Source organism: Eptatretus burgeri, chromosome 6 (genome assembly GCF_056783735.1).
Source record: "Eptatretus burgeri isolate ZD-2024b chromosome 6, Ebu_testis_v1, whole genome shotgun sequence".
In the NCBI taxonomy this organism is placed as follows: domain Eukaryota; kingdom Metazoa; phylum Chordata; class Myxini; order Myxiniformes; family Myxinidae; genus Eptatretus; species Eptatretus burgeri.
The window spans coordinates 85334888-85354996 of NC_140966.1; the positions used below are offsets into that span (position 1 = coordinate 85334888).

The 20109-nt window shown below is 48.0% G+C and overlaps 1 protein-coding gene across 10 annotated transcripts in view; it reads left to right on the forward strand.

Moving 5' to 3' along the window:
* PODN (podocan) overlaps positions 1–19191 on the forward strand; it is an 81235-nt gene extending 62044 nt beyond the window's left edge. For 4 of the 10 annotated variants that reach the window (XM_085886003.1, XM_085886001.1, XM_085886005.1 and 1 more), the window contains 2 exons: positions 2145–2293; positions 16486–19179. In XM_085886003.1, coding sequence (XP_085742129.1) covers positions 2145–2293; positions 16486–16654 — 318 coding nt within the window. In that variant the 3' untranslated portion in view covers positions 16655–19179. Of the gene's footprint in view, positions 1–2144; positions 2294–16485 lie in introns of all 10 variants that reach the window. The other 6 variants (XM_085886007.1, XM_085886008.1, XM_085886006.1 and 3 more) reach the window with 3 other exon arrangements.
* Positions 19192–20109: the final 918 nt, after the last annotated feature.

Consider the following 20109-nt stretch of genomic DNA (forward strand, 5'->3'; position numbering starts at 1 on the left):
TGAAATGCCCTTAAAATCAAACTTGTCCTGTAACTTACCATAATAAAGATGTGCAACGTTTCGTTTGAATATGTTGAAGGGTAAGGGCAAAAAGTCTGGAAAACCAAAGTTCAGACGGACAGACAGACAGATAGCAAACCTGAAGTCCCATTCTGTGATACCGGTAGGGGACCAATAATATTGTTGCGAGTGTGGTGGCCCAGGTTAACCCCCCGACCCAATTTGTGGTGATGGGCGGTTAACACCGCCAGCCCCCATGACGTCCGAGCGGTTCCTTATGAATAGGAGGTGGACACGTCGATCCTCGGAGATTATCACACGTGCTCGAAGGGCATGGGGCACAATGGCTGAGGGGCAGAGGAGCACAGGGAATAAAATGGATGCACAGGCGGTTTATCCTCAAACCCCACTACAATTACATGAATACAATTTCTTACAATGAACACATTTAATGAACATAAACAAATATCTACAAAGGACAAAAATTCAAAAGGCGATGATAATAATTAATAAATAAATCCTACAGTTGAGGCGCCTCTCACACAGACAACGGGGAAACAAAATAAAAAGAAAACCCTTCCTTTCAACTATTCTTGTACTTAGCATGGCCCAGAGTTGGTCCCTGTGGAACTTGAAAAGGATGCGCTTCAATTTGAACGTGCAGATGCGCGCAAATGGCACCGTCACTTCTCTCATAGCAGGACAAATGTAAGCCAGCCACTCCGTGAGACGCACTCAACACTAAGGCTCAGAGCCCCAGTGCAGCTGCTTATGACATACACGAGGCTCGAGCTCCGTTTCTCACAACTCAACCAAGAGCCAAAGGCCTGCGTCTTGCTTAATACGTGCGCTCATCCTGAACTCCCACCTCCTCCCACGTGCTCTCTCCCTCTCGCCTCTCAAAATGTGACTCGTTCCTCTGCTCTGATCACGTCTCTCCAAAAATGCGCAAGCCCTGAACTCCTGCCTCCGATTCTCTTTCAAATCAACTCTGCATCGTGCGTTCATCACACTGACCTCGTGTGTGCGTTCTGCCAATCTCTCGTCCTATACAGCAGGAAGTCTCCCACACCCTCTTCTTCTTCAGGTGTCTCCCGTCTAACAATCCTCCGCCTCCTGGATGTGGCTTGCTCGCACAAAATGTGGGAAGGCGGGGCTTCTGCCTGCTCGGCATGCCTGCTCGTTCCTCCTCATAGTTTTGGATATAAAAACATAGGGAAAAGTCACAGAGGGGCGATTACATACTGGTGAAGCTTATTCTTACTCCCTGGGCTAATAAACACCGCACCACCCTCCATGTGGTGAGATGTGACACTTAAGCTCACAGGTTTCCTACTTAGTTACGAGATGCTTCATACACGTCCACGGACCAAGCAACTCTACACAATGCTATATTTCTTATTAAATTCCTCAATCTGCCCCCACAACCGTAACAATATATTAGTTCCCTGTCAAGGAACTGCGACCGCATGAAGGGGCTTTTCGGCTCATTAAAGTCTGAGCTATTATTTCCAACCTGTGGTTAGTTGTCTGTGTTCTAGGCTCCATAAATGCTGAGCGTCAAGCAAGGAAGCAAGCCTGGTGTTGGCTTAGTGGTTAGAGTGGCGGTTTGGGATCCTAGGGTTCCTGAGTTCAAGCCCTGTTGGCCACTGAATTAAAATACACCAGGAGGTTGACTCAGCTTGTCATCCTTCTGAGGTTGGCAAAATGAGCACCAGTGTACTGGTAAGGGGGACACTGCATCAGCGGCATAGCCACGTCCCAACCAATGATGCAACCAGCAGCCACAGGCTGCACTCGATAGATAGAGCAAAGAAGCAGCACACACCTTTTTTAAACTTTGGTTTGACTCAGACAGGTTTGAACTGCTGACAAACAAGACTCAGAGTAGATGCCACCAAGGCTGGTCTGAAATATACACTAAAGATACCGATTTAAAATACAAGTTGCCTTGCATTGTGGGGAAAGATATGTAAGTTGGGAGGAGGAGGAGGAGGAAGAGGAGGAGGGGGACAAGGAGGAGGAGGACTCATTTCAAAGCTGGTTTTGCTCTCCTTATACTTTTGTGAACATATAGTTTCATTTTTCACAATATCACTCATTCTACAGGAGGTAACCATATTTTTCATCTGACTTATCAACAGATTCTGGACCTGTCGCACAATTCCTTGACTGAAATACCAGCCAAACTTCCTCCTTCACTGGAATACCTGCACTTGGAAGACAACGACATCAACCACATCCCAAACACTGCTTTCCAACAAACACTCAATCTAAAAGGCATATACATGAGGTAGCTACAATACATAGTCTTATCATTTGACATTAATTTATTAATTTTCATCTCACAAGATTGTTTTCGTTTGTACTTTTACTGGGGAGGGTCAGATCCTATTAATGGAATAATTAAATAACTTGAATAGTTTGTGGAATTATCGCTGGTTGAAAATACGGAAAGATCCCTAGCACTTTGAGCCAGTCGTGTTTCTATAATAAACAATGGTTCCTCACGAAATCCAGGAATAATTTAAACCCCTTTTTATGGGCAATATGCAGATGTCAAATAAAAAAAGATAATTCAAACAACTGCAGAAACAAAACTAGAGAGTTCCTGGAACACCTTATCCCACGCCGTCTTGAGAAAAAAGGGCATGGGCAAATTTGATTGGCCGAGATGATGTAAAATGCCATATGTTGTCCAAGTACTGCGAAACGAAAAGTTTTTGAAAGTGTCAAAAAGGTGATTTGTGTTCTACAATGTTCAACTAAAGAGTTAATTGAAGTGTTAAATAAAGATTTTAATAGTTGTTGAAAAAATATTTTTTGGAACTTTCCCACCATTAATGGTGTCTTTTACACCACCTTATTTAACAAGTTACATGTTATTTGTACCTGTTGTTTGTGTCCTTTTTGACGTCCTCAGAAACAGTAACTTTCATGTTTGGAATGATTTTAAATTTTGGTTGACTGACAGACAGGCAGACGGAGTTAAAACTATTATCTCACTCCTTTCTGCACATGCACGATCGGGACAAATTCAGAGCCAAAGTGCTGCTAAACTACGGGTTCGTTTTCCGATCCATGTTCTGATTCTTGTTCAAAATATACCATTCAATTGAAATTGTAGACGTTCCTCGATCATAAGCTGACATTTGTAGACTGAGATAGACAAAGTGCTCCCAATGCTTAACCCCAAATAATCTACCTTAACCCCACAAAAATCACGAATCACTGCTCACCTTCACTCTTTCATTCCTCTTTTTTTCTCCGCCTTTGGAATAAACTCGCACACTCTCTTCAATCCCATTCTTCCCTCCAGGCCTTCAAAACAGCTGTTCACCACCATCTCTTATCATCCCCCATCCAAATCTTCCATCTTTTCTACCCCCGTTAATCACCCCAAACCCACCTCCTTCAAATTACCAGCTTTCCTTCCTGAAAGTCTCCATAATATCCATCTTGTAGAACCTGTGTTCCCCACCCATCCCTCTCCCTTCCACAGATCTCCTAGTGTCTCTGTTCCCCACTGTTTGTCCTTCCCACTCCCGCCCCTCTTGTTTCATGCCCCCCTTGCTGTGCGTTGTATGTTAGCTCTCATACGAGTCTCGAAAGGTAGACAAAAAAATAAAAATAAAAACCACTTTTTGTTTCGTCTGCTTGGGGTAATGAAATGCAGAACAAAGTGCCATCTTAAATACCACTCCAAAACTAGAGCATGCAACTCTGCCCCAATACAGAACTATTTAGAATCCATAATCACAAAAAAAACAGCCTGAAAGAAGTGGACATCTATTTATTACCTTTGCATAGGGGGGTTGGCATTGGCTGGTGAGGAAAATAGAATTCGAAAAAAGAAACATAAATGAAGAATGGATAATAAGAGAGGTGAAGGAGGTGAAGTGTCTGGAGGGAATTGGAAGATAAGGAATGGAAAGTAAGGAAGAAAGAGGAGAGGTATGTTTGTCATGTACAAGGGTGGGTGAAGAAAAGGGGTTATTTGTTGAAAAAGGGGTGGATTTGGCAGAAGAAGCATACGTGAGAAGGGATGAGGGGGGATGGAGTTGAAGGGGTGAGGCAATCATGGGGAAAACATATATATTACAGCACAAACACAGAATTTCATGGAAAATCACACAGCTGCCTCAAAAAAAATGTTTATTTGGAAATTCGCAGATTTACATTTGCTTCAAAATATAATGGGTGTGGTGATATTTGATTAATAATGAAATGTAGTTGTTCTCCATCCTAGTGTGTGTGTGTGTGTGTGTGTGTGTGTGTGTGTGTGTGTGTGTGTGTGTGTGTGTGTGTGTGTGTGTGTGTGTGTGTGTGTGTGTGTGTGTGTGTGTGTGTGTGTGTGTGTGTGTGTTACGGTTGTGGAAATTCGCATTACACAATAGAGTCCTCAGGTGAGATATATTGGTAAGTTCATGTGTAGTTAGCCCAAACCTGTTGTATAGAGGGAATATATGTGATCCATTCGGGCTGCGACGTTTCAGTTAGCCGTTTTTCTTTTGCTGTAGTTAATTTGGTGCAAAAACAACAACGAACCTCGCCACAACCAACATCTCAATGATCACACCATTCACTACACAACGCCACCTTCCACAACTACGCTACCACATCTTTGCCACTCGCCATTCAACGAGCACCGTGCGGGCGCGTGCAAGAACAAAAACCAACAACACTTGTGGGGTTTTCCCGCCTAATTTCCCCGCCTGATGCTACCGCCTGAATCCCCCCCACCACGCTTGGTGTGAAGGGGAGGGGTGCGGCAGCTCGCTACCGATTGGTGGATGCACGGCGTGAGGCGGTCGGAGTGGGGGCACGCCCCCTTCGAGAGCTTTCTGGAAACGCCTCGAAGGAAGGAGGAGCCAAGAACGGAGCGGGGCGCGGGGCGGAGCGAAGGGCGGAGCCGGCCCCTACAAAAGGCTGGGCATGAACAGTCGTGGTTGGTTGGTTGTTCCCTTGTCTCAGTTGGAGGCTGAAGGTTCTTGGTTCGTGCAAGCGATCGACAAAAGGCGTGGACGTGAAGGTCGACGAGAACGTCGTTCCCTTTCCTGTTCCCTTGTCCCTGAAGGGGAATTGTGGAGAGTGGTGCTGATAACGCCAAGTCGGAGGTTCTGTTCGTTCGTCCGAGCTGTCGAGTGGACCACACGAGCGACGTGCGGCACTAGCTCGCGGACCACGCCGGAGGGACTCGGAGTTACGGTCGCCAAGGACTCGACGCGCTCAGGGAAGTCGCGACTTCCTTTTCTTTTGGGGTTTTTGTGTAAATGTCTGTGGGTGGCGCCAGTCTTGTAAAGTAGAACTCTTTAAGTGTTGTAATAATTATATTCGGTTTTAACTCTTTCCCTGCTTCCTTTTGACTGTATGGCTGTATATACGTGCTTGTGTGTGTGTAATAAAGTGCTTGCTTGTTGAACTGTTTTCCCGTTTCGCTTCGTCTTTTCTTTTATTGAATCTCCATCGTGTATCACGTAAGGGATTGGTAGTGGGTTTAAAACACCCGGTAATTAATCGGAACCGTCAAGGCCGACGATAACTCCGCTCGGTTATCGCTGCAATACGGAACGAACCGCTTAAGCGGTTCGTGTCCGGAGTCGGCCTGTGGCGTGGTCCCATCCCTCGGCAGATTACCCTCGCGGGCAATTAGGTATATCGACATTCAGCGATTCACCCTATTTCGCGTGGGTAGATTGCGGACTGGGTGGTGGTGGGGTTAAACCCCCACCCGTGACTGGTTTCTGGCGGTAGTCCCAGGAGGGTCACGACTGAATTGTCCGTCCGGTGGGCGACGCGGTCATGATTCAAGTTACATGGCCGATCGCACGCCGGCGGGCGCGAATTCGCAATACTGGTGTCAGGAGTGGGATACAAACTCTCCCGTCTCCAGGCTAAATTCACAGGGATCGGATCAGGGGTGTGCGAGGCGACCCCCCCCCCCACCGTTCCCCCCAAATTACGAGCAAAACTAAATTAATCTCTGACGAGAAATAAGATGGAGTCTCAAGGCGGGCGGGAGCCGGGGATAGATATGGATTTAGAATTGGTAGAATCCATGGTCCAGGATGAAATCCCCGTGCAGGACATTCCCATTGTAATGCAGGAACAATTTCCCCCCCAATTGAACCCAGAGCCCGAAATGGGCGCGGCAGCGGCCGCGGTGTATGACACCTCCCCTCCCCCTCTCCGCCAAAACCCCCCGATCCTGGCCGAATCGACTCAGCCAAGTGCACCCGACATGGCCCAGCTATGCGCTATGCTGGCGGCAATGAATGCGAACATAAACAGCAAAATAGATGGAGTGAATAAACAAATGGATACAAACGCAAAGGAAATAAAGGAAGAATTGAAGGAAGAACTAAAAAACAACATGGAAGCGAATACACAAACGATGCGGGGTGAGATGCAGAACATGGGTGTGGGCCTGCAGGATAAGTTGAAAGAGGTGAAGGACGAAATGAAAGGGGAGATCAACACGGTATGGACAGAAGTGAACAACTTGAAAAAGAATGTGGAAGGTGTGGGGATCGCGATGGAAGCGAACAAAAAAGAAATGGCAAACGAAATAAAAATGGCGGTGCAAGAGATAAACAAATTAGAGCAAGGAATGAAGAAAGTAAAGGAGGGACAAGACCAAATAAAAGGGGAGATGAGGAAGAACACGAGGACGATAGAGCAATTAAAGGAAGAGCAGGGGGAAATAAAAAAGGAAATGGGAAACGTGAAGGAGGAGTGTAAAAAGAGACATCAAGAAATGACGGAGAGGGTGGAAAACCTGCGGCAGGAGGTAAAAGCGGAGACGCAGAAGGGAATAGAGGCCGTGGAGAAAGAATGTAGAAAGAGACATGAGGAAATAATAATGGAAATGGAGCAGAGAGCTGAAGAAAAGACAGTGGAACTGGGGAAATGAATAGAAACACACGAGGGCGACAGAAAAGAGCAGTTAGAAAGACGGGGGTGGAAATATCCAAGACAAATAAGGAGGTGGCACAGGTAAAAGAGGAGCATGGAAAACGATCGTTAGAGACGATAGGAAAAGAATTAAACGAAGTAATGGAGGGGAAAATAGAGGATATGGAGAAGAGGCTGGCGAGGTGTGCGGAGACCCAGTGTGAGAGGCAGGGTGTCCTCCTTCGGGAACAAGGGGGGAGGATATACCCCCTCGAGGCGGAACGTGCCCAGGCGGGGCCAGTGTCACAGGGCAGAGGAGGAGGGTTGCCCGATGCGGGGGTGTGCATGCCGAGCTTGGAGAGAGTAGAGGCCGCGGGGTCTTTTGGCTTAATGCGAGCACCCAGTATGACTGTTCTGGTGGATGTTCAGAGTGCGAGTCCAATGGCTTGGGAGAGTAAGTGGGACGACGTGGGGCACGGACAGACACGGACAGGGGTGGTAAATTCCCCGGGCAAATGGCTCGGACCCTGTGGGAGTGAGGCACCATTGGGACTTGGGAGGTACACCCCTCCAGGAGTCCCTTGGGAACTGGAGGGGGGTGACCGCAAAAGGACCAAGGGTGCCGCTACCCCCGTACGATGGCAAGACGGACTTGAGGGCGTATATGGCCCAGTTCCAGTGTGTGGCCAGAGGCAATGGCTGGAACGAGGTGCAGGGTGTGGCACAGCTCACGGCGGCCCTGCGTGGCGCGGCCTTGGAAGTCCTGACCACGGTACCCAGCGAGGGGATGACCCTGGAGGATATCCATTCGGCCCTAAAAAACCGATTTGGCATGGACCAGCAGAGCGAGCTTGTTAAAGCTCAGCTCAACGGGCGCAAACGACGCTCCCAGGAACCACTGGGAGAATTGGCACACGACATTCGCCGCTTGGTGGGGATCGCGCACGCCAACATGCCGCCGGAGTACCGGGAGGAAATTGCCCTGGACCATTTTCTCTGAGCGATAGGGGGCACCGATGTCGGGGCAATGCTGACCGCATGGCGCTCGGAGAACCTCCAGAAAGCGGCTGATAATGCCGCCTGCTTGGAGGCAGCCAGAGCGCCGTTTGGAGGGGCTGGGCGGCATGCGGTAGCAGTCCGGCACGTGGGCCCCGTGAACGACGATGTGAGGGAAGCCAAGGTGGCTACCATGGGCGACCGTGCGAGTATCGAGAAGATGGTCCAGAACGTGGTTGATAACCGGTTGGCAAGATCTGGACCAAGGCGGGCAGGTCCGGGAAGGGCGGGGGATGGGCCATCAGGGGGTACCCCAATTTGGAACGGAGGGGGGTATAATTCGGCGTACTGGAGGCAAACACCTTACCAGAGGAGGTGTTATAATTGTGGAGCGAGGGACCACCTGCAACGGGAGTGTAACGCCCCATGCAGGGAAAGGCCCCCGCGAAGGGAAGAGCCACGGCCCCCCAGACCACCAACTCCGCCCCGGGTCAATAGGGATAGCCAGGCCCAACCATCACCCCCTCCCCCACCAGTCCCCGGGAAACTAAGAAGTGCCGAACATGTAGGGCTGTGTTCGGCGGACTCGGATGGAGAAGAGCCCTCAGAACTGCGACAGGTCATCAATTGTGGCCAAATTGCCAATGGTAGCTTAACAGTTCGGTGCAAAGTTGCCGGCGTAGGGGTAGACGCCGTTGTGGACACAGGAGCAAGCGCCACAATCATCAGCCCTGTGGTCCTTGATTCGAGTGTAGACGGTTGGGATGAGATCCACTGTCTGCAAAACCATAGTTTGCAGCTAGCTACCGGGGCAACGGCCCCCATCATAGGACGTGGTTTCGTGTCGTTTAAATTGGGCACTGTGAAAACAAGGATAGAGGTTTGGGTGACGAAGGTGTGCGACCCATGTCTAATAGCGTTGCATGTGCTAATGGCCGGTGGTTGTAAGATTGACTTGGGCCAGGGGGTCATGGAGTTGGGTGGTGAGGAGTTGCCGTTAGGGGGCGTGAGCACGGATGAGAGAGTGGAGCTGGAGGCTCCCGACGCCGTGGTCATTCCCCCAGGTGCCGAGGCGGTGGTCCCGGCCAGGTGGCGAGCACACCCAACGTGGCAGGGCTCTTGCGGCCTGGCGGAACTACCGGCAGGGCAATCAACCCCGGGTTTAGTCGTGGGCCACACCCTGGTAAGTACCGACGGGCCAGTCGTGCCCGTTCGGGTGATAAATGTAAGCACGGAACCACGCCCTATCAGGCGGGGCACGAAGGTGGCAGATTGCACCCCAGTAATAGAAGTTGCAGAGCTGAGGGACGATAACGTCGAGCCGGACCGGCCCCAGAGGGAGTCTCCAGACTTAATTAGGAATTGGCCCGGTCCCATTTGCGAGATGGTAAATCGGAGTAGTGTAGATTTGGAGGATGCGCAGCGGGAGGCCTTATACAAACTGGTTGACCGACACATGGGGATCTTCTCCTTGTCACCCGAGGATATTGGACGTACGGGCCAGGTGCAACATCAGATCCACACCGATGGGGCCCGGCATGTCCGTCAGCCTGCTCGAAGGCTCCCATGGAGCAAAATAGAGGAGGCTGATGAACAGGTTGAAAAGATGCTAAATGCAGGTGTCATTGAGCCCTCGGGAAGTCCTTGGATGTCACCGGTTGTGCTGGTCAAAAAGAAGGATGGGACCACGCGTTTCTGCATGGACTATCGCCAGCTGAACAACGTGACACTCAAACACTCCTATCCCCTGCCGAGAATTGACGATACCCTCGACGCCGTTTCAGGCTCTAAATGGTTCTCAACCTTGGACCTAAAGAGTGGGTATTGGCAGGTGGAGATGGATAAGACGGGGAAGGAGAAAACGGCATTTTCCACAGGGAAGGGACTGTATCAGTTCACTGTGATGCCGTTCGGTTTGTGTAACGCCCCCGCCACCTTTGAGAGACTGATGGAGCATGTACTTGGCGGCATGCCGTGGCAATCATGCCTGGTGTATCTGGATGACGTCCTGGTACACGCTAAAACATTCACCCAGGAGATAGCCAATTTGAACCAGGTGTTTGGGCGCCTCAGACAGGCAGGGCTGAAGTTGAGCCCGGAGAAATGCACTTTGTTCGCGACAGAGGTGGCCTATCTCGGGCACGTGATAGGCCGCGAGGGGGTGAAGACCGACCCCGGAAAAATTACAGCGGTAGAGGAGTGGCCCGTACCTACAACTGTTAAACAGGTACGAGGCTTTTTGGGACTGTGCTCCTACTACCGGCGCTTCGTGGCAAACTTTGCGGAGATAGCCAGGCCCCTTCACCGGTTGACGGAGAAGAGGTTGAGATTTAATTGGATGGGGGAATACCAGGAGGCCTTCCTCAAATTAAAAGGGTGTTTGACATCCACACCCGTTTTAGCGTGCCCCACCGATGACGGGATGTATACTCTGGACACGGATGCAAGCCAGGAAGGATTGGGAGCAGTCTTGTCTCAGACACAGGGGAGCGTGGAAAGAGTGATCGCTTATTATAGTCGGGCCAGGAGTAGGCCCGAACGAAATTATTGCGTTACTCGCAAGGAGCTATTGGCTATGCTGTCTGCAGTGAGCCATTTCCACCCGTACTTGTACGGGAGGAAATTTTTGGTCCAAACTGACCATTCCTCCTTGCAATGGCTCTTACTGTTTCAGGAACCGGAGGGCCAGATTGCAAGGTGGTTGGAAAAGTTGCAGCAGCACGATTTCAGTGTGGCCCATAGAGCCGGTAAGGCTCATGGTAATGACGATGCGCTCTCTCGACGCCCCTGTCTGGGAGAAAACTGCAGATATTGCACGAGACATGAGGAGAGGGACCAATTAGCAGGCACCTCCCCAAAACTCCCAGTCCGTGCGGCCCGGGTGGTAGGTCCAACTTTTCCACTAACCGCGGGGGAGGAATTTGGTGAATTGGCATGGAGCACGGCCCAGCGGGAAGACCCCGTGATAGGGCCGGTGTACAAGTGGGTCCAGGAAAACGGGAGGCCCAGTGGGGAGGAGATCGCCCCACTCGGAGCGCGAACAAAAGTATACTGGGCTCAGTGGAGGACCCTAGAAATGAGGGACAACATCTTCTACCGCAAGTGGGTGGAGATTCCTTCAGAACAAACTTCTTGGCTGGTAATAGTCCCTGATGGGTATAAGACCCAAATTTTGAAACAGGTGCACGGTACCCGCGCCGGCGGCCATTTGGGCAGGACCAAAACAAAATCTCGGGTCCGCCGGCGGTTCTATTGGGTTAACATGGGGCACGATGTACAGAACTGGTGTCGAGCATGCGACGCCTGTACTGCGAAAAAGGGACCACCACAGAGGATGAGGGCCCCACTCCAACTACATCAGGTTGAGGCCCCCCTTGAGTGAGTGGCCATGGACATTTTGGGACCACTGCCCCCCACTCGCCAAGGTAATAAGTACATCCTCGTGATTATGGACTATTTCACTGAATGGCCGGAGGCCTTTGCCCTTCCCAACCAGGAAGCAGGGGTCGTGGCAAAGGCCTTCATAGAAGGATTTACATGCCGCTATGGGATTCCGCAGGAGCTGCACATGGACCAGGGATGAAATTTTGAGAGCAGGTTACTAAAAGAGGTGTGCAGGCTCCTGGAAATTCGAAAGACACGGACAACGCCCCTGAGACCACAGTCTGATGGCATGGTGGAGAGGTTCAACAGGACCCTGGTCCAACAGTTGGCCCTCTTCACCGCCACTAACCAGGAGGACTGGGACGAACATCTCCCGTACCTCCTGATGGCCTATCGCGCGTCTCAGCATGGGTCTACCGCTTGTAGTCCGGCGCTGTTGATGTACGGACGGGAGCTGAGAAGCCCCGTCGATTTGTTGTGCGGTAAAGGTCCATGCCTTCGCACGCCACCAGCTCCAACAGGCGGGCATAAAGATGAAGTGCAGGTACGACCACCAGAGCCAGGTGAGCAAGTACCAACCAGGGGTGAAGATTTGGTTCTTCAACCCCCGATGGAGGAAAGGCAGATGCCCGAAGCTCACCTCACCTTGGCCGGGCCCGGGGGTCGTCCTGGCGCAAATCAGTGACGTGGTCCTGAAAATTAAAATGGGACCACGGGCCCTTCCCCGGATAGTCCACGCGGACCGCCTGAGAGCTTACAAGGGCGACCTTACGCCCTCATGGACATGTCTTGCCAGAGGAGACGTTGCTGGAACAGCCGCTCCCGCAGAGGCACAAGGCTCTCAGAGCCTTGCAACGAGTTCACGAGCCCAGGAGGGAGGGATGGAAACCCCCCCCCTGCGAATTGAGGATTTTGGAGACAAAGACAGACTTTGAATGTGTAGAGGGGACATAGCTTAGCTACGTAGTGTTAAAAGGAACGTACTGTAGTTTAAGGGATGACGTGGGAGCACGAGTTAGTCAAGGGATTTAGTCGGAAGGATGGCATAGTTAAGCGATGTGTGAGTTGAAGAATTGTATGGGAACATGTTGAGTGGGTGAGGCCAGCGGGCCTGTGTGTATGGAACGAGTGGGGAATGCATGGTGCGATGAGTGATTGGGGGGAGGAGTGATTCCCGCCCAAGGGACCCCGGGGTCAGGATAAAGTGAGGTAGTGGGTGAGTTAAATTGACAAAATGGAAGTCGTTTTGCTGTTGGTGTGAGTGTCGGCTCGAAACCTGTTTTGGAGAGGTGTAGGAGCCCTGTTGACGGGCTGGGAGCGTGGCTGCGAAAGGTGAGTATCGCTGAGTGTGTACTCCGGGCACCGGGCTAGTCGGCCATGGTAGGCCAAGGGCCCATGGGGGGCCGGGATAGTGTAGTGGACGTGGGTGCGCTCGCATGATGCGGGGGCCCGGGGCGCCATTATCCGCGTGGGCAGTGTCGTGGGCACAGGTGACCCTCGGAAAGGGGCCCGGGAAGCCAGCCTGCCATGTGAGCGTTTCAGGGGAGTCGCCATGGAGGGCACTCCCCGGTGTTTTGGGAGCTGGTAGACTCGGAGGCAGTGTAGTGCCCGGGGGTGCCAGAGCTGGAGAATCGGCAGAGGGTAGTGCCTGCCAAGGGAGCCACGAAACCGTGCAAGGGCATGAGGGAAAATTAGAGGGCATGGCCCGAAATTTGAGGACACCAACACAGGCGACAGGAATCTGGGTTTTTAGAACCAATAGTTTAAGTGAGAGGTGCTTGTTGAAAGCCCGGGGGTAGTTCAAAAGTTAAATGGATAGGGTAGATAGGAAGTGTACCCCTCCGCACCATCCATCCCTTCGCTCTTGTTGTGGGCAACTGGACCCACTTTGGGTTAGATCGCTGAAGTCTGGGGAGACCATCCTGAGGCTTGAGATGGGCCTCGACGCAGGATGCTAGCCCTCCCTCATTCCCCTCCGGGAAGGGAACGCAGGGGTTGGGAGTAGGCTAGGTGACAGGATAGGTTAGCCGAACAAGGACAGTAAAGGGGGTTAGGGGACGTTTTATATTGGGGAAGTAAAGATAAAAATAAAAACAACAAAAAAAATAAGTTGGGGCTAAATTGGGTTTGTACAAATTAAGGGAGTGGGTCTGGACAGTGACAGGCAAAGGCGATAGTTTGGAGGGAGACCGTAGGTAGGTCCGAGCCCGCCTTCTGAGTGGCCAGCACCACCGCACTCCCTCCATAAAACTGCACTGCACGGCGAGAGGCCAGCCAACTTCATCTGCTGGCTGTTTTGCTGCGAGGCCTGTACCGGCCGGATTGTCTGCAGCTGTGTTACTTCAAGGCCTGTGCCGGCCCACTTCATTTGGCTGGCTGTTTTGCTCCAAGGCCTGTGCCGGTCGGATTGTCTGCCGGCTGTGTTTGCCTGCAGCGTCCTTGTTCTGCAGGCTGTGTTTGCCTGTCCACCTTTGCCATGCCATGCCTAATGCCCACGTTTACCAGCCCCCGTTCTGTTTTGATTTGCCCCCCTGTTCATTTCCATGCACGCCGGGATCGTTCAAGTTTGCAAGGACTGCCCTGTTGGCAGCTAGAACACAGGCCTGCAGTGGCGGCCTGTGCACCGTGTTTGCATTCATCCATTCAACCATCCATCCATCCGTTGTGTTCATTGCGTGTGCCACTTGAGCTGGCACAGAGACTGCGTTTGTGCAGCCCATGCACCGTTGTGGTTCACTGCGTTCATTTCAAAAGGGGGAGGCCTTGGACTGCGTGTGAGCAACCGGCCACATTCCCTGTCACCTGCATTGCCTGAGGCAGAGACTGCATGCGAGCAGCCTGGCTCCCTGCTAACTGCTTTTCTCTTTGCAGAGTCCATTGATCCTGGGCCATGGTTTAGTGTAAATTATAAGGTGTTAAGATGTATTGTATATGAGTGCGCCCCCGGCACGTGTGTGTTAACGCCGGCAATTTTATTTAAGTCGTCCTGATGAGTGTGTTTGTTAGTTAGTTCCTCAGCCCTCAGGTTATTTATTTTGGGGACATGAATACACTGAATGTCGCACTCAGGGATCTAAAGGTAAAACGTACTAGGGGAGAACTACACATGATGGCACACGAAAATTTGACGACTCAGGCCGAGTCTGTAAAAAGGGGAGGGGGTAGTGTTACGGTTGTGGAAATTCGCATTACACCATAAAGAGTCCTCAGGTGAGATATATCGGTAAGTTCATGTGTATTTAGCCCAAACCCATTGTATAGAGGGAATATATAGAGCGCGTGCAAGAACAAAAACAAACAACGTTTGTGGGGTTTTCCTGCCTAATTTCCCCGCCTGAATCCCCCCCCACCACACTTGCTGTGAAGGGGAGTGGTGCGGCAGCTCGCTCCTGATTGGTGGATGCACGGCGTGAGGCGGTCGGAGTAGGGGCACGCCCCCCTTCGAGAGCTTTCTTGAAATGCCTCGAAGGAAGGAGCCAAGAACGGGGCGGGCGTGGGGTGGAGCGAAGGGCGGAGCCGGCCCCAACAAAAGGCTGGGCGTGAACAGTCGTGGTTGGTTGGTTGTTCCCTTGTCCCAGTTGGAGGCTGAAGGCTCTTGGTTCGTGCAAGCGATCGACAAAAGGCGTGGACGTGAAGGTCGACGAGAACGTCGCTCCCTTTCCTGTTCCCTTGTCCCTGAAGGGGAATTGTGGAGTGTGGTGCTGATAACGCCAAGGTCAGAGGTTCTGTTCGTTCGTCCGAGCTGTCGAGCGGAGCACACGAGCGACGCGCGGCACGAGCTCGCGGACCATGCCGGAGGAACTCGGAGTTACGGTCGCCAAGGACTCGACGCGCTCAGGGAAGTCGCGACTTCCTTTTCTTTTGGGGTTTTTGTGTAAATGTCTGTGGGTGGCGCCAGTCTTGTAAAGTAGAAGTGTTTAAGTGTTGTAATAATTATATTCGGTTTTAACTCTTTCTCTGCTTCCTTTTGACTGTATGGCTGTATATACGTGCTTGTGTGTGTGTAATAAAGTGCTTGCTTGTTGAACTGTTTTCCCGTTTCGCTTCGTCTTTTCTTTAATTGAATCTCCATCGTGCATCACGTAAGGGATTGGTAGTGGGTTTAAAACACCCGGTAATTAATCGGAACCGTCAAGGCCGACGATAACTCCTCTCGGTTATCCCTGTAATACGGAACGGACCGCTTAAGCGTTTCGTGTCCAGAGTCGGCCTGTGGCGTGGTCCCATCCCTCGACAGATTACCCGCGTGGGTACTTAGGTATATCGACATTCGGTGATTCACCCTATTTCGCGTGGGTAGACTGCGGACTGGGTGGTGGTGGGGTTAAACCCCCACCCATGACTGGTTTCTGGCGGAAGTCCCAGGAGGGTCACGACTGAATTGTCCGTCCGGTGGGCGACGCTGTCGCGATTCGAGTTACGTGGCCGATCGCATGCCGGCGGGCGCGAATTCGCAACAATATGTATATAAATGCCATTGTGTCTCTGTCTCTGTCTTTGTTCCCTATACATGGCCACATCTTCTAGGTTACAAACTTCAAAATTATGGAACAATTACAACTGTGTGTGTGTGTGCATGTGGGGGGGGGGGGGGTAAAATGTGTCCGTGGCCTCACACTGGGTGTGGGTGGATGTAAATGTGTACCATGTATCACCACCTACTGGTGGTGGCAGAGGGTATTACAATTTCCTTTTTTTACCTCGGCAATGCTGAGGTAGGGCATCCAGATAGGGTGTGGTTTTAACATGATGGAGCACGTTTCTGGCTCCCGTTGGTTATAGAGCCATCTCAGACTTGCAAATCCTTTCCTAGATTGAGGGTCTTTCAGGAACGTTCGTGAGCAGTTTATATACCTAAGTAGCAAATAGGATGTTGAGAGGAGTTTGAGTGGGCCAGAAGAGTCAGTCACCTTTTGGTGCTATGCACTGTACCGTGATCACTTGTTTTGCCTTTCAAATAAGTGCAAGTTTAAACTGCCCCAAAAGCTGGTTGGACATCAATCAAAGTACTTTAGGCTTTGTGAAAGTATTTTGGGCTTTGTGAATAACTTTCCTCAACCTTTTTATGCACCATCATGCAATGACCATATAAATCATGAATAATGTTGCTTACCCTAACTGCTTTTCAAAGCCACCAATGAATCTGAGCTTTTAATTATTTTTACTGTAGAATTCCTGAGTGCATGTGAAGGTGTTTGTGTGTACATGCAGATACAATCGACTGCGTGCGGGAAGCATCAGCGACAAGGTGTTCGAAGGGCTGACACAACTTCAGGCCCTGGATTTCACTGGAAACCCAGGCTGGGATAAAGAACAAAAAGATAAAAAAAGCAACAATGAAGGCAACGAAAGCACAACTGAGCACATGCATACTGGATGATCTTTTCTGCAGCAACAGCTCAGTTATGACCGCTTTTAACATGGAGTGCTTTTTATATCAAATCACAACATGCATCTCCTGGAAACTTGAGGGTGCACCCAACAGAAGATAAGTCAGATAGATGGGCTATGCCCATACTTTGAACAATACAAGGTGTATGGAAAACAAGACATATATTCACTATGGCATTGCTATTCAAAAATGTTATAATCCTATCAAAATTACTTCAATAGTGAATAATCGTTAGATATGTCTTTCGTAAGATTTTTGACTTGATACAAAAACACATATGACACAAAATTAGACATGTATTGATGGACTGTACATAAAAGTTAAAAGCAAAATAAATAAATAACCCTGTCACCTTTGCACATGCAACATGCAATTCCATCAGCATTTGCCGAATCATATACTTGGCAAACTTCCGTCTCCACAAAGCTTCTGATTTTAGAAAAGAAGATAGTTGGTTCGTTTATCAATAAAAGTGAGATGGAATATTTTATTGAGGTGTCAAGGGGAGGGGAAACATGCCAAGGTAAAGTGAATAGTTTGATGGGCTAACAGATTTATAATGATGGTATCAAATAAAGCGTTTGTCCTCTTCATTCACAATGGAAAACTAGTCTTCAAAGAGACTGGAGTCGGTCTGCATCGATGGAAAAAATAAATGGTGATAATTAACATTCTCATCAAAAGACAAACAAGCAGCCAAAGAGTTAATTTGTAAAAGTAGATGTGATGGGCACACACATTGTTTGGGTGTCAGACAAGTGCTTGTTAGAATTTGTGCAGCAATGGCCATGATGGGGTGGAAAGGAAACGTATCACCACAGCAAAAAAGGGCAAATTATTAAACAAGCAGTCATAGACTGGTACTTACGAAATCGTCAACTTGACCTCTGACCTTGTCTAATAAAAGCTGTCTCTAGAGAAGGTAGCGACACAAACCAGAAGTTTCTACGATGATTCTGCACCAAACCATCAAAAATCGAATGTTTGACCTCACTGTGACCTTGACCTTTGACCGATTTTGACCAAAATCTAATCAGCGCTAGCCATCACCCTCCTGAATCACATGGTGTAATTTGGCATTGGTAGCTTCTTCTGTTGTCGAGTAATAACTTTTTTTTGGATGTTTGACCTCACTGTGACCTTGACCTTTGACCGATTTTGACCAAAATCTAATCAGCGCTGGCCATCACCCTCCTGAATCAGGTGGTGTAATTTGATAATGGTAGCTTCTTCTGTTCTCGAGTTATCGTGCCTACAAACAAACACACAAACACACACACACACACACACAAACACACAAACAGATGACGGAAGTCATCAATACACTTACGAAATCTTTAGATTTCATAAGTAATAAATTATCAGATGACATGCACTGTCAGGCGAATGGAGGTAGGGGTGGAAGGAGAGGCTGCAACATGCTGACGACACCCAGGAGGAAATGCCTTCAAGTTTGGGTCACTCTTCTCTGGCCTTGGTGCTATGTGGCACAAGGGATGTTAATTAAGGCCAATCATTGGCATTGCATAGATCTGTCCATGGGTAAAAGCAGTGCATGACATGTTATGTCCATGCATGGAGTAACACATTTTTGTGTGCTTAATTCAATGTGTCAATCAATGATGTTACAAAGCATGACTTGTGTTCACCCATTGGATTACACACAAAATATTAGCACATCATTTACAATACCATTCCTGACTGTCTTTGCAAATTAACCCTCTGATTACTTGTTTAGACACAGGCATTGTGTTTGCATATGAGGAAACATGTGCATGTTAAACTCCATGCGTGATGGGTGGCAGAAATTGCCATGATGGGACACAAATCCTTTCAAAAACAAGAGTGATTATAAATATGAAAATGTAAACAAAATTACAAATAAAATGCAACATAAAAAACTACAGGGTGTCTCAATGAAATGTAAACACACTTCAATGCTGTACTTCATAAAAAGTAATTAACTAGCAGAGAGAGGGGTGATGTTGAATGTAACCAATACCAAATACATAGTGTGAGCATGTAATTCAATGATTGTACTTCATCGGTCAGCTGCTACCCACAGGGCAGTGCAGAATGAGAAGAAAGTATAGTTGTAAAGTTGGAAAGTTAAAAAAAAAAGTAAATTGAGAATTATATTTAGAACTTCATTATTTTTGAATTTTAGGAGTTTGAGTTATCAGGAAAATATAATTTTTAATTCTTTAAAATGTTTTTGGGGATTTAAAAAAAATTCATTTTCACATTTTTATTCCATAAAAAAAAGTCATTATTTTATTTTTGGGGAGTTTTTTTTTGTTTCAAATTTTTATTTTGTTTTTATTTGCAGATTTAAAATTTTCACATTTAATATATAATAGTTATTTTCTATTTAAATTTTTTTGTTTGTTTTATCATCTTATTTTAGTTTCAAAGGAAAGTAATTTTAGAATTTCTTGAGGTGCAGTTTTTATTTTATCCCTTATTTTATTTTCAAATTTCAATCTTTGAAATTTATATTTTAAATTTTACTTCTTTTTAAAAGTTGGGATTTCCACTTTTTAGGGCTCCATAATTTTCTTTTTTTTAATTCTTCTATTTCATTAACTTAGATTTTATTTTCAAATCTTCAGATAAATTTATTTTTGTTCATTTGAAACTCTAATTTCGAATTTCCTTTATTTTGAAACTTTAATTTTCTTTTGTATCATTTTCTTTATTTCAATTTTTTTTTGAATCATTAAAAAAAGAATTTGTTGAATTTTGTTTATTTAAAAAAAAAAATTGATGATTTTGCAGAAAAAAATTTATGAAAAAATAAAAATTGGGACTCAATGATTTACTCACCAGGGACTCCCGTGTGTTGAAGAACTCAGGCCAATAAGTGGGCAATGGCACTGATAAAATGCCGTTTTCCCAGTTGGAGTCGTTTGAATTTGTGATACTGCTACATTTGTTTCTCATGTTTGGTGACGTTTACAGCAATTATTTGACTGATTTTATTTTTTAATGATTAAAAACAAAAAATGAAAAATTTTAAATTTAAAATGTTTCAAAAAAAAATGACACAGGCAATACAGAAAACACACACACACACACAATGTATTTAAAAAATAAAATCATCTATAAAAGTATACATATATATATATATATATATATATATATATATATATATATATATATATATATATGAAGATATATACAGTAGACAACTCGTAAGTCGTCGCCATCAGAACCGAGAAAAAAGTGACGACTTACGCATATGCGAACATTCATGATGACTGTAGGGTGAAGGATGAAGTTGCGCGTGGCCTGGACATGCATGTGTGAGAGGGCGCAACAATCTCTAAGCCGGCTATTGTACCAAAAGGGAAACACAATCCTCGGTGCATAGGTGGAGGTTCATTGGTGAGTTGGAAAGTGATCAAGCAAAGATGGAATTCATGAATCAGTTTATCAAAAGT